At 37.0% G+C, this 13,732-nt stretch overlaps 1 protein-coding gene across 7 annotated transcripts in view; it reads left to right on the top strand.

Moving 5' to 3' along the window:
• Nucleotides 1–13,732, top strand: part of DGKB (diacylglycerol kinase beta) — a 623,008-nt gene that overhangs the window by 589,946 nt on the left and 19,330 nt on the right. For all 7 annotated transcript variants that reach the window (XM_057731678.1, XM_057731674.1, XM_057731676.1 and 4 more), the window contains 2 exons: nucleotides 2,581–2,701; nucleotides 3,641–3,701. In XM_057731678.1, the coding sequence (XP_057587661.1) occupies nucleotides 2,581–2,701; nucleotides 3,641–3,701 (182 nt within the window). The remainder of the gene's footprint in view (nucleotides 1–2,580; nucleotides 2,702–3,640; nucleotides 3,702–13,732) is intronic.

Here is a 13,732-nt window from a genome sequence, read left to right as displayed (position 1 = left end):
TGTAAGAGGCAGCAATTGTACACAGACATTGCAGGCTTCTGTATAAAAAAAAGTTGAAGTCTTACAGGAGCAAATTTATGCAGCACAAATTAATTATTTTCGTTTTCTTTTTTTTCCTGAACACTTAACTAGAAGGAATATGGTATTTATTTACTTTGATCAGAGCTAGTAAATATACCACTATTTCTAAACAGTTCTTTGTGTTAGCAAGAACAAGAAAGTTTGAAAGCCTAGGTCTTCTAAATCTATAAGAAATGTCTTCATTACCAATTATTAATGGTAGAATTGATTTTCAGGGCATTTTTGCAGGGAGAAAAACAAAGACAAATTAAAAGAGAGAAAAAAAATCAGAAGGAGGGTGGTAGACAGTAGCAATATGGTGTGGGTGTAGACAATCCCTGTGATTCATGGAAAAGTTAGGGCTCACAGATTAACTCTGTTGTGAGAAAGTATTTCATTTCTTGTAGAAGAGTTTCCATCAACCAGATCATTACAGAAATCAGCATAAAATTTCACCTATTTAAGAATCAAGCAGTGGGAAATATATAATACTAAATAGGAACTTCAGTTCTGTGGTGGTGGTGGTGGTGGTTGTTGTTTTATAAATATCACCAGACACACATCTGGGGTTTTAGTGCTTGCCACAGTGCAGTTTTCTGGTTGACATATATCTAAGAAATGCGTATATTAACACCCAGGCTATAGAGCCAAGCACATTTTAGTGCCGGCTACAGCTGAAAGAATATGTTTCCATTCCTTGTCCATCTGTTCTTGGCAACATAAATTTAAACTAGAAACACAGAATAAGTTTCATGAGAAATAAGTCTAAATAGGGTTTAGAGCAGCAAGGTGAATGCTCTAAGTTACTATGACTTGTTAACATTTGATTTGGTAGCTGGATGGTTGTGTCTATGTAAAGAAATCTCTGCTGCAGCTAGAGCTTAAAGCTTTTAAAAAAATGGTTTTTTCAAATCAGTTCACTTCAAAAAAAATACAGTGGATTGGTCACACTTTCTGTTTTCAGGACCTATATAAAATTTGCCAAAGATCATGGACCTAACAAACTTTGAGGTTTCAAAATGCTATTCACCACATGCTTGAATAACACTGAAAATATATTATTTATATCTCTGAACTTCATGCTAAAATGGATTCAGTAGTGGGGAATGAGGGCTTTCCATACAAAATGGAGTGCATACAACACACATATGCTGGTTTTTCTTCAAGTCCATCCTCAGCTAAGACTAGCTATTACATGCTTATCTCGTATAATCATCATGCCCTACCCTATACCATGCTGTGCCACCCCAGCTTGTTTTGCTACTAAAACAATATTAAACAATTTATTTACATTTGAAAATACATGGGATTACATGAAAATATCAGTATAGAAAAGGACCATATATGTGCACCTAGAATTTCATCTTCCACTCAAGGGTTCAGGCTTCCTGAGCCAAATAAGTAAGCAGAGGGGCTGTGTGCCAAGACTGGGCTCTGTAGGATTTTACTGATATGGTTACATCCTCTGCTTTCCCGCTGAGGGAAAGTCTTCAGGTGGAAAGGGACCTTGCAGCAGACCACTCTCACTCCCTAAATAAGAAATACTCCTATAAGTTTTGCAAGTATCTCTCTTTGGTATGGCTGATTTATCAAATACAGCATTGTGGTTATGCCTCAGAGTGGTTAGATTCAAATTTTGGCTCCGTTACTTCTTATGTATGTTAATATGAATACATTTGGTTAACTTCTCTAATTTTCAGCTCCTCCATCTGTAAATTCTAATAATCATATTTGTCTTAAACTGGTTTGCAGGGGGGAGCAAGTAAGGTGGTATATAGAGAGTGATTATTCCAGTGACAGGCACTTAGGAAACACTAGACAGGCAATACTAGCCTCTTTTTACTCTCCTCTGGTAAATGACAAAATAATAATTGTACTGTGCTAATTATCTAACCTACTCCCAAGTAGAATTTGGTAGCATATTCCTTATCATCAGAAAAACATTTCTTTTTTCAAGTTCAAGAAAAACTGGAACTTCTGCTCAAGTTTACCTATGACTGTGGATGAGTCACTCAATGATTTAGGGACTCAAGTCTTCTTATCGTTAAAATGAGAAACTTTAATTCCATGATCTCTGAGGTCTTTTATTTGAGTAATTTAACAAAATCCTGTTTGACAGCATATCCTCATACTTTATTTATAGTATTGAAACGTGTATCTGCTGCCAGATGTCTGATGTGGGATGTATGATGTTCCATATATACATGTGGAATAACATGAAGTTTGTTGATGTTAAAAACTACTGGTATCTTTTTTGGCATTATTTGGCTCAGAATCCATTCTTCCCAATTTGTTTTAGAATAAGCTGACAGCACATCTTTTCCCACAGCACCTCAGGGTTTAGTTAAATGGAGAGTTTCAAAAGTAGGCCATCTTTTCATTACTTTTAGTAGAGTATCCGAGACAGAGACGCTTTCTCCGTGAAGTAGCTTTCATTTTTCATTTCCATAATATCTCATGACATGAAATTGTGCACATATGCATATGCCCGTAATTTACAAGGCTCCTGTTTTCTTTCAGATCTGAGTGATCAGCTGCTGGAGGTGGTTGGCTTGGAAGGAGCCATGGAGATGGGGCAAATATATACAGGACTGAAAAGTGCTGGGCGGCGGCTGGCGCAGTGCTCCTCTGTGGTCATCAGGTAGCTCTTTGTCTATAGTTGAGAAAGGAGGTTGACATGGCATAACTACAAATTAAAGTTATACGAGACTCTGATAACAATGTTTATCTGTTCCTCAAGTTATCAATGATTAATACTGATTTAGTTCAAAATAATGAAAAATGACAGAATTTACAAAATTTTGGCTCACTATTACTTACCATGTTCGTTGGAATTTGATTCTCTTCTGTTGAGACTATGGATATAATTCTAACATACAAATTCTACTCCCTCTAATCTGGTTCATGCTGAGTTTAATTTACTGAAGCATCGAAGTATCTACTGGGCAAATTACCCAATGAAAACACTATTGAGGCACCATTAACTTACATTCTTTCATAGACTAAAGTCCACCATTGCTTCCATAAATTAAATAATGAATTATTACATAAAGTAAGATTTTATATGTATGTTACATAAACATCTTTAAAAAAAGCTTTTTTTTTCCAAAATTTCACCTGTAGAAAAAAGGTCTAATTTTACCCTAAGGTGAAACTACAGATTATAGCACAGATATAAATAGGTGTTGTGTATATGAAAGTGTTGATATCGGAAAATATAAGATGTCAAACACTTTCTCTCCAGGTTTGCAATGCGGGTTTGCATGAAAACAAGGAGGCCCTTTTGGCTGTAGGAATTTTGATTGTGGAATTAAGCATAAACCCTACATTTGTCTTTGGCAACCAGAATTTTTGTTTATATCACCACATTTACCAGGAAGTTCTTAACATTCCTCTAAGACACCTTTCAGGGTATTTATTAATAGTCAAGAGTTGAAGGTCCTTTCAGAAGAGAGAACTTGAGAGCAGAGCCTAGCTATTACCATATTTGCATTCCCTAGTCTCATCATTTTATATGGGGTATATAGTCTGTTGTATAACATATTTCCGTGTTAAACTTAAAATGAAATTTTTTCCCCAGGACTAGCAAGTCTCTGCCAATGCAGATCGATGGGGAGCCATGGATGCAGACCCCATGCACAGTGAGTACAGAGTAATTACAATGTTATGCCACTTTCGTTTTTGCTTCTCAGATATTATATATTCCCATAACTAATCACATACTCCTATAAGTAAATAATCACCTAAGCTTTGGACCTATCACCAAGTACCTTTTTTTCCTCTTATTTATGTGACAGGGCCATTGCATTCAAATTTTAGGCTTTGTATGCTCTTGGCAATGATTTAGCATTTGAATGTTTGTGTTAGCCAAAGTATAATCTTTAGATACCATAGGTCAATTATAAACTATGGAACTAAACAAAATTTCTCTTCACCTTTCTTATAGTAATTTCTCATACTTAATTTCTGAACCTGATAAAGTTTCTCTTAACCTTTCTTGTACTTATTTCAGAATACCTTGTAAGAAAAATATTTATGGGATCTTCAGATGTAATTCTCCCTGAATTTATTACCCATCTGTTCTTTTGCCTCCATTTGGGAATTTGAGGACTTCCTTCACTATGGAAAAACTCCTATTATAGTTGTCCTCTCCATAATGAGATGTTACTTAATTCAGACATTTAGATCTCCCTAAATTTTATTTGTATAGCGAATATTTTATTAGACTTCAATAATATGCTAGGCACTGCTCTTGACACTAAGATTAGAAACTTGATCAGTAACGTACCTCATGATGAATAGTAAAACACTGGAATAATAGAACATGGAATAGAATGTATTCAGTAATATAATTGTCCTCATGGAACTTACATTCTAATAACAGGAGGTTAAATTAAATTAATAAATATAGAGAAACAGATGCATAATAAATATAACTTTTGATTATAAGAGTTATGAAAAATGATGAAGAGGAACTGGTGGGGTGTAAAGAATACTGCTTTAGATAAGTGTGTCTGGGAGGCCTTTTTGAAAGAAGGGTCAAAAGCTCAGTGTGTTAAACAGTAAGGAGGACGGTGTGACCAAAGTTTTGAGAGGCAGGGTGAGAGTGGTAAGATGTAAAGTAGAAAAAATGGGCAGGGGACAGGTCAAGTAAAAAAAAAAAAAAATGATGGTAAAGAATTAACATCTGATTCTAAGTGCAGTAGGAAGCTACTGAAGGCTTTAAGCATCATCTGATTCACATGTTTAGAGTTCACCTTAGCTGCTATGTGGAGAGTGGATTGTACTGAGTAGCGGCTGGGAGACAGAGTTTATCAGAGTGGTCTGGGCTTGGGCAGCGGTAGTGGCCAGGAAGTGGATGGATTTGAGCTACATTCTGGAGGTGAAAGAGGGAGAATTTGTTGATGAGTTCCCGTGGGATAAGGGACAGGAATGAGGGAAAGAGATGAATTGACGGTACCTGTCATCTGCAAATGAGGGTACCATTTACTCTGTTAAGACTGGGAGGGAAAATGGTTAGGGAGTGACAAGGTAGGTCTTAATCTTAGATTAACATAAGCACTGTGCTGTGTGCTGGCGTTACATGGTTACAGTTGAGTATTGTGTTGGGTTTTTGGGGGGGTTTTTTTGTTTGAGAAATAATTGACATATTAGTATTTATTAAATATTCACACAAACTCTAAATAATGGATATCACCACTTTCCAGATAGAGAAAACTGAGTCATTAGAAGGTCAGATCACTTAAGATCAGATATGTAGCACATACGGAACTCAAACCCAGGATTCTTTGATTTCAGCCCATGCTCTTAACTACTAGTTGGCTACTGATTCCAAAGAGCACAGCTCAGCATTTAAGAGGGGAGTTTTAATTTTCCCCTTTCCATTGGTTTTATGCTGAAGCGTTTGGCCCGTTCTTTGTATACAGCACATAAATATGACTTTTTGTTTACTCCTGGTGTATTCCTCTTAGCTAATTGAACCCCAAGTTTGTGAAATCCATTAATTATATAATAATAATGTAAGACAAACTTGTCAAAAAAGCTTTCTAGAGGGGCTACTTCCATGCCTTCTGCTATCTCTGTACTTGGTTCCACATATCCTTTAAAAAAATTCCTGTTCCTCCTTTTACTAGCATGTATATATTTACATCTTGTTTGTTATTCTTCACTCTCCCAGTGATGTTTCTGAGTTCAAATTTACACACATGGATATTAAAGGTCTTGTTATTGGGGTTTTTAAAATATTTATTTATTTATTCATTTATTTATTTGGTTGAACCAGGTCTTGGTTGCAGCAGGTCAGGTCCTTAGTTGTGTCTCATGGGCTCCTAGGTTGCGGCATGCATGTGGGTTCTAGTTCTCTGACCAGGGATCGAACCCAGGCCCCCTGCATTGGGATCTCGGAGTCTTAACCACTGCACTACTAAGGAAGTCCCGGGTCTTGTTGTTGTTGCTAGTGGTGGCGGTGATGTGCTGATGGTAAAGCTTAGGATAATGGTGGTGGGGGTTAACATGGTCCTGACGGTGATGGTGGAAAAATTGGTGAAGCCTGGTGATGGTAGCTTTGATGATGGTGATGGTAGTGGTGATGGCGGTGATGGTGGTCATGGTGAACTGGTGGAGGTGCTGTCAGTGATGGTGCTGGTGGTAGTCGCAGTGGTGGTGGTGATTGCGGTCATGAGGCAGGAGGGTGGTGGCAGTGGTAGGAGCAGTGTTCTCTTGTCCTAATGAGAGGTCGCTTTTCTTCAGCCTGGGTCACAAAAGAATAAATGAGAAACAAGGAAACCAAATACCTTCCATAAGTACTCTGCATTTCTTTGGGGCTCTTCTCACGAAGAAGGGAAATTTAGTCCCTGTGCCATGTTTTAAATCTAAAAGGATTAATGGTAACAATAATAGCGAACATTTATTAAGCTTTTAGTTTGTGCCACATAGTTTGAGACACTTGACCTGTATTGACACCGTTAATTCTCATAGAAACCCTATAATAAGCTTCATTTTGTGGATAAAGCAACTGAGGCAGACAAACGTTAAGTAGTTTGCCTGATTCCACACAGAGAGTAAGTGGCAGAGTCAAACTTGAAAGGCAGGTGGCCTGGCTCCACCACCTGCACTCTTCATGGCTACTTGCCACCCAGGATCTGCACCTGAGAAGGCCCCGGGCCATCCCTGTGACTCGCCACTCCAGAGTATGACCTTAGGCAAATCACTTACTGCCTCTCTCCAGCTTTAAAAAGTCTGTATCTATTAACATCTAATTAGTGTTTTATAATACTTTTAGCTTATTTCACACAGGCTCTTCTAACGACTCTTTTGTTAACTTTTCTCTCAGTGAGTAACAGGATATTCATTTCACATTAATGATCCTGATCTAAACAATTGTGAAACTAGTAATAACTTTTGTATAATGTCTATTTAGTTTTCTCTTCGTGTCAACTCTCTTATTCATTTAAAACATTTATTGCAGTCTACACCCTGGGCCAAGAACTGTACTAGACTAAAGCTCATTATTGTTATTTCACATTCTGGCATACTCTACTTTTTCTAGAACCACATGGAGAGCTGAACTTTAAATTTCACTTTAACTGAAGAGAATATTTAGTATTCATGGCATTGGTGTGGTTGAACTTAAGAGTGTTCTTTGCTTCAATTGAATAACAATGTTTCTCTTACAGAACATAAAAATGGTAGAATGTTAAAATTCTTTGCTGAATTTAAAAATCCATAAGCCAATACTGAATTTATGAAGGAATTGTTCTAGATATAATTTTAGAGCACAGCATAAGTTCTGCTTTTCTTTAAGTGGAATATGTAAAATAGAAAAGCTGGTAATAAGTAGGCCTTGATTCTTATATCAATTAATAGTTTTAAAAATCAGAATAATATAAATTCTGAAGATGCTTGTGTTGATGGTTGCACAACAGTGTGAATGTGCTTATGCCATTGAACTGTATACTTACAAATGGTTAAGATGATAAATTCTATGTTACATATATTTTACCACAATAAAAAAAGTAATTGAAAAAAATTAAGGTAATATTTACTTACAAATTTCGCTAATCCTGAATTTCAAATATCAGGAAAAACAAAAACCAAAGAATTTAAAACTGTCTCTTCAAATGTATGTTTTGTAATTATTTTTATGACCTTGTAAATTGTCTCAGTACAAAGTAGTCAACAGAAATACGTGAACTCCTGTATTCACAGTTTTATAATAGTCACTGAGTTAACAGAGAATGGATTTTAATCATTTAACAATTATGTTAATAAGCATAGCAAACAGGACACAATTAATTCTAGGAGATATTATATTGAAACAGTTCACGAAGAGCCTTTCTTTCGGGTGGACTCTAAAGCCTAACTATTTTTCCCTTTCTGTCTTCCTCCCCAATCCTTCCTCCTGATCACTTCGAACATACTGATTCTGTTGTCAATATGTTCCCATTGTGGGAAGAAAAAAAGGAGCAGCTTAGGGAGGCAAAAACGAAGAGTAGTAATATATGGGTGGTCATACACTAGATCAGATTTCTTTTTGTAACTGCACACCCAGCCCTTCCACCTCAACTTGTTGCAAGTGATGGGTGCCTAGTAAAGTTTCATTAAGTGAGGAGTGACCACACTAAGCCTCAAATTCAGTGTAACCAAAATGGACGACTCACACACCTCCTTCCATCTCCTCTCTACCCACGAAATAATGACTTCTTACATTCCAAAATTCCTGCCCCTCCCTTTACCATATTAAGTTAGTGGAGCCCACTGTTTCCTAAGCTAGAAATCTGAGTCATCCTATGCTTCTCTCCATACCCTAAAATCCAGTAACTGTGCCCACTTGATAATATGTCGTATTTCTGAACTCTTTTCTTTTAATCTCTACCAGCATTGTCCTACATTTGGCCCATTTCATTTTTGTCTCACTCTCAGCAACAGCCACATCAATCTTTGCCCATCCCCATTTTTTTTCTATTTAGATCCATCCTTCACTTTTCTACCAAAATGATCACTATAAAATACTTATCTCACCATGACACTCTTCTGATTAAAACATTTAATTACTTTCTACCTGAGAAAATATAATTTGAGTCAGGCTTCCTATTTCACTGCTGTCATCACTTACTTCTTTTTCAGATTTTCATATGCTTTCCTGTTGCCCAAATAAACCTTTCTCCTTCTTTAGTTGAGTTACACAGCTCATCTTTTGAGACTCATTTCATGCTGCCACTCCTCTATAAAGCCTTTTTTGAATATCATCCCTCCCTTCACTCCATTCCCATCCCCGACCCCAACTAGTCTAAAAGTTCAGTTCAGCCCCAGTGCTTCACAGTCGAATTGAAATTACCAGGTTTTCTGACTAGCTTCTCAGTGGACATAAGCTGATTGAGGTCAGGCACTATGATTTTGGTCACCTGTATCTCCAGTGCATAGCGCTGTGCCTCACACATTATTAGGCTGCCAACACCATGTGCATTTTGAATTTGTGAATTTCTTAAATAATTCTTGTGGTAGTATAGCAATTTTTTAAAATGCTTTCTACTAAATCTTTCACTGAACATAATGTAGGTTGGCTAGCAATTCATTCACATATTTTTCATATATACATACATGTAAAAGTTATTTTGAGTTATCTTTATTCATTACATTCTCAAAGCAAAGAATTTGGAATGTATCAGAAAAGAAATACTTTCTCAGCCTTAAAAGATTTAATCTTAACAAAGGGAGATAAACTCAATGATGGGTGATGCCTTAGAGGGCCAGGACTGGAAGGATGGGAGGGAGTCGTGGGAGGGAGGGGATATGGGGGATATATGTATAAATACAGCTGATTCACTTTGGTGTACCTCAAAAGCTGGTACAAGTGTGTAAAGCAATTATATTCCAATAAAGAGCTTAAAAAAATAAGGAAAAAAAAAAAAGATTTAAACTCTCTGTTTCCTGATATAGAACGATTTAACTTCTTGGGCCATTTCCCTCTGCATTATCAATTATGTATTCATTTTGCACATTGTGTAGTCTGCATTCTGTTAATACATTTCAATATTAATAATCATGTACTAGTTATTACTTGTGTTACTTTCATGAAAAGTAATGCCAAAGAGGTTGTAATGCAGTATCACTCTGGGTGCTTTGTCTGTGATTAAGTCAGAAAGGAGTCCTGAAACTTTCTTCCATGTGGTAGAGAATGGGAGGGAAGTCATGAACAGATCATTAGCTAAATGGTGAAATGACCACAGGTAAAGTGTGAAAGTGATAGCTGAAGTCAAGGCAACTTCTGGAAGGCATTTACATGTGTTTTGGTCTCCCTTTGCCTATTTAAATACCTTCCTTGATATACTACTTCTCAGGACTCTGACCCGCTTGCCCATTCTCAGCTTCTAGTGTAACATACCTTCAACACTCAACTCAGCCCTGACCTGGTCATCAGCCGATCCCTGGCAAGCCTGGTAGTCTTGCTGCTTTAAGTGTGATCCCTAGTATTCTTGGGACAGATACTTGGTCATTAAGAGCAACTGCCTCCTTCAGTCCCCATTTCCACTGTGTGGACCACTCTAAAAGATGCTGTTTTCTGATTTGCATACCACTTTCCTTCTCTGACTCTAGCATCTAGTTGATTCAGACATTGTCTAGTTGCCTAGCCTTTGCTTGAACCCTCTCTTAGGAAGGCTGGATCTTTTTCCCATGGCCCTAGACACTGCAGTTACTTGGAGTTTATCTTCATTTTGACACTTGTTTTTACAAAGAGAATATATTCAGCACAGCTTTAACATGCAAACTCTTTAAAGAGAGGAACAGAATTTCAGGACCTATTAAATTTTTATTTATGTGTTTGTTGTAATTATTTAAAATAATCATAATTTTAAAGATTTAACCTTAAATCATTTGCTAAAATACAAATTAATCTCAGGACATTAACATAGAATATGAAAATTTTACAAATGCAAGATTTTACAATTCCAGGAATTCAGTGATAAGTAGGTGAAGGCTAATTGAATTTTCAAAAAAAACGTTTAGATGCTGTGGAGATGTTTGGAATAAACCATGGTAGTAATGCTTAACAATATTTAACATCATTTACCATGTACCAGTTTCTGTTCTGTGTATTCATATTTATTATTTATTTAATCCTCAAAACAACGCTAAGAAGTCAGTAAAGTTATTATAACTCCCATATCATAAATTAAAAGAAAAAAATCCCTGAAACAGCTAAGCCAAACAACTTGCCCAAGGCCACACAGTTAGAGATAATCAGTGGGCCCTAATGGCTTTTCCCTTAATTATGGTGCTTTGCTGCCTCACTCCATCATTTGTGTTAGTAATCAGTTACAACTCTATCATTTATAACATAATTCAGTTCTTTTCATCTTATTTACATTTTCTCTTTATTTAATATATTATTTTTTGCTTCCCAGTATAGCCAAAGCCACCTATCACATTGCCAGAATTACTCTGAACAGCACAACTGTGAAAATCTAACGCCCTGATCTCAAAGTTCATTGCCTCCTCATTTCACACCGCATAGTGTTCAGTATCCTTGTCATGGAATTAAATCATTCTCCCAAGGCTTCCATCAGCCAATCAGGCTTCATAGGGACCACTCTCCAAAGGCTTTCTACCGCTTTATTATCCACCTAAAGTCTTCATCTCCTGTTTTGTGGTTTAGAGATGGACACATTCTTCTTTCCTTCAGTAAGGCGCCCAGCAAATCTGTGGTTTCTTCCTGCAATTCTCTAGGACCCATGGTTTGCATTTCTTTCATTTACTCTTACCTATGGTGTATTATTTTGCCTGAATTAATTATCCTGTGCTGTTGGGATATATGTATAAGTTACTTCAAAATCTTTCGGGAAGGCAATAGAATATAAATTCATATATACCAAATATAAAATAACATCCCTTCCTTCAGTGCCAAGCTTAGCAACAATTTCTTCACAAAGTCTTTTTAACTCCTCATCTGTCTGAAATAACTGCCTGATCCTTTGCACTTCTGTGACTCTCTGTTGATATTAACCCCATCCCAGTGCACAGCATTGTATTTCAGCAATGCATGTATATGTCCAGCTCTTCTTTTATGATTTAATCCGTAATTCCTCTTCATACCTCTCATAGTGTTTTTTACATAATATGGTTTCTGAGAAGTCCACATTTGAATCATTGCTCTGCAATACATAATGCATCATTTTTCCGAAGGTGCTTTCAAGAATTTTTTTCTTTGTCTTTACTTTTCATTACTTTGATTTTGATGAGTCGGGCATGGATTTCTTTGAGCTTATTCTGTTTTAGTTTCTCTGAACTTCATGAATCTGTAGGTTTATGTCTTTTGCCATATTGAGAAAATTTCAGCCATTATTTCTTCAAATATTGCTTTAAGCACCACAGTCTTTCTCCTTTCCCTCTAAACTCTGGTGACATGTTTTAAATATTTATGTAGTATCTCAATATCTGAGCCTCAGTTAATTTTTTCTTTCCTTTTTGTTCTTTCCATTGTTCCTATTGCATAATATCTATTCATTTATATTCAAGCTCACTGATTTTTTTCCTCTCTTATCTCCATGCTGTTCTTGAGCCCATGCAGTTAACTTTCATTTTGGTCATTGAATTTTTCTGTTGTAAAATTTTCAATTTTTTTTTTTCTTTCCATATCCTCTGTTTCTCAGCCGATAGTCTCTATCTGACCTTGCATTTCAAGAGTATGTGCCATTACTTCTTGGAGCATGCTTATAGTTGCTGCTAGAAATTTCTTATCTGGTAATTCCAACACGTGTCATCTCAGAAGTTGCATCACTGGCTGTCTTTCCCCTTGGGAGTTTTTGAGATTTTTCTGGATCATCATATATTGAAAAATTTTGGATTGTATCCTAGAAATGATACAATCATATTATGAGACTCTGGGTGTTAATTCTTATGGGGAATGTTGATTTGTTATTGTGGTTGTTGCTATTTTAGCAGGTAATTGACCCAGTTAGGTTCAGGCCACAAATCCTGATAGGGTGCCTCTGAGTTGTGGTCCCAGTGTCAGTTCAATTTTCAAATTCTTTGCAATGTTATTTAGATTTATCCCACATATACAAGATCCATCAGCTTCTCTGGATCCTGGGTGGTGGACAATCCCCTAACTGAGTTCTCTCCATTGTCAATATGCTTCATAAGGTCAAATCTATGCATACCCAGCTCAGGGATAAACTCAGGAGATCATATACAACTTTAAGAGATAGTCTTTTTGAGGCCTTCTCCACTCCAAGATCTCCCTGATGGTTTTTTGTTTTGTTTTGTTTTGTTTTTTGTTTTGTGTGTGTTTTTTTGTTTGTTTGTTTGTTTGTTTGTTTTTTGACTCCCAGGGCTCCTCTGACTAGAAATACAAGGCTTTCATTTCTCTGCACTGCCATGTACTTCCTTATATAGCATCTGCCTCCAGGGGCCAGTGGTAAGGGGATAAAGAGAGAAAAAAATCAGCAAGTATTGGCCCATGCTGTTGGGACCATAGTTTCACTGACCAGAGCGAAGGGCTTTCTTTTGCTGGAGTTGTAGGCACCTGCCATTATGAAATTGCCGGGTTGACTGGGATGGGAGAGATTGGGGTGGTGGGAGGAGGAGGTGAAGTGATGCAAGATACTTCTCTTACCCTCTCTGACCTCTCCCTATAGGTTTTTCATTTCCTACCCCGTGAACCAGAAACACGGGGCTTTTCTTGGAGTTCTCCATCTATACTTGGCGTACAGTTCCAGGTTTTGAGCTGTCTTTAATTCCAGACTGGGAAATATGAGAGGGGAGAAAAAACAGGAAGGTCATCACTGGCTCAGTGGCACTTCATACTCTGGTTTCTTTCCCCAGTCTACCTGCCGTCATTTGCTTTTCACCAGTCTTCAGTTAGCTGCTCCATGCATCTCCGCAGGGTTTGTAGTTGCGTTCAGTGGGAGAGACAAGAGGTCGTGTGCTTACTTCTTGTTGATTAGAACTGAAAACACCACTACTCTCCTTGAATATCGTATATGGCCATTTTGAGATCTTCACGAATAGGCCCCATCAGATTGGTATATTATTAGCCAGAAGTACGTACCTGCCAACGTGCAGATTTCTTAGTACATTTACATATATTTTACAAAAATTCTGAAGTCAGAGAAGAGCTCTAAATTTTGAATCATAAATCTGATCCATTTTGAGAAAACTTTATTAATTTTTT

This window comes from Hippopotamus amphibius, chromosome 4, assembly GCF_030028045.1.
Source record: "Hippopotamus amphibius kiboko isolate mHipAmp2 chromosome 4, mHipAmp2.hap2, whole genome shotgun sequence".
Classification (NCBI taxonomy): Eukaryota; Metazoa; Chordata; class Mammalia; order Artiodactyla; family Hippopotamidae; genus Hippopotamus; species Hippopotamus amphibius.
Note: the sequence above shows the minus strand (reverse complement) of the source record. Positions and strands in the feature narration are given on the sequence as shown.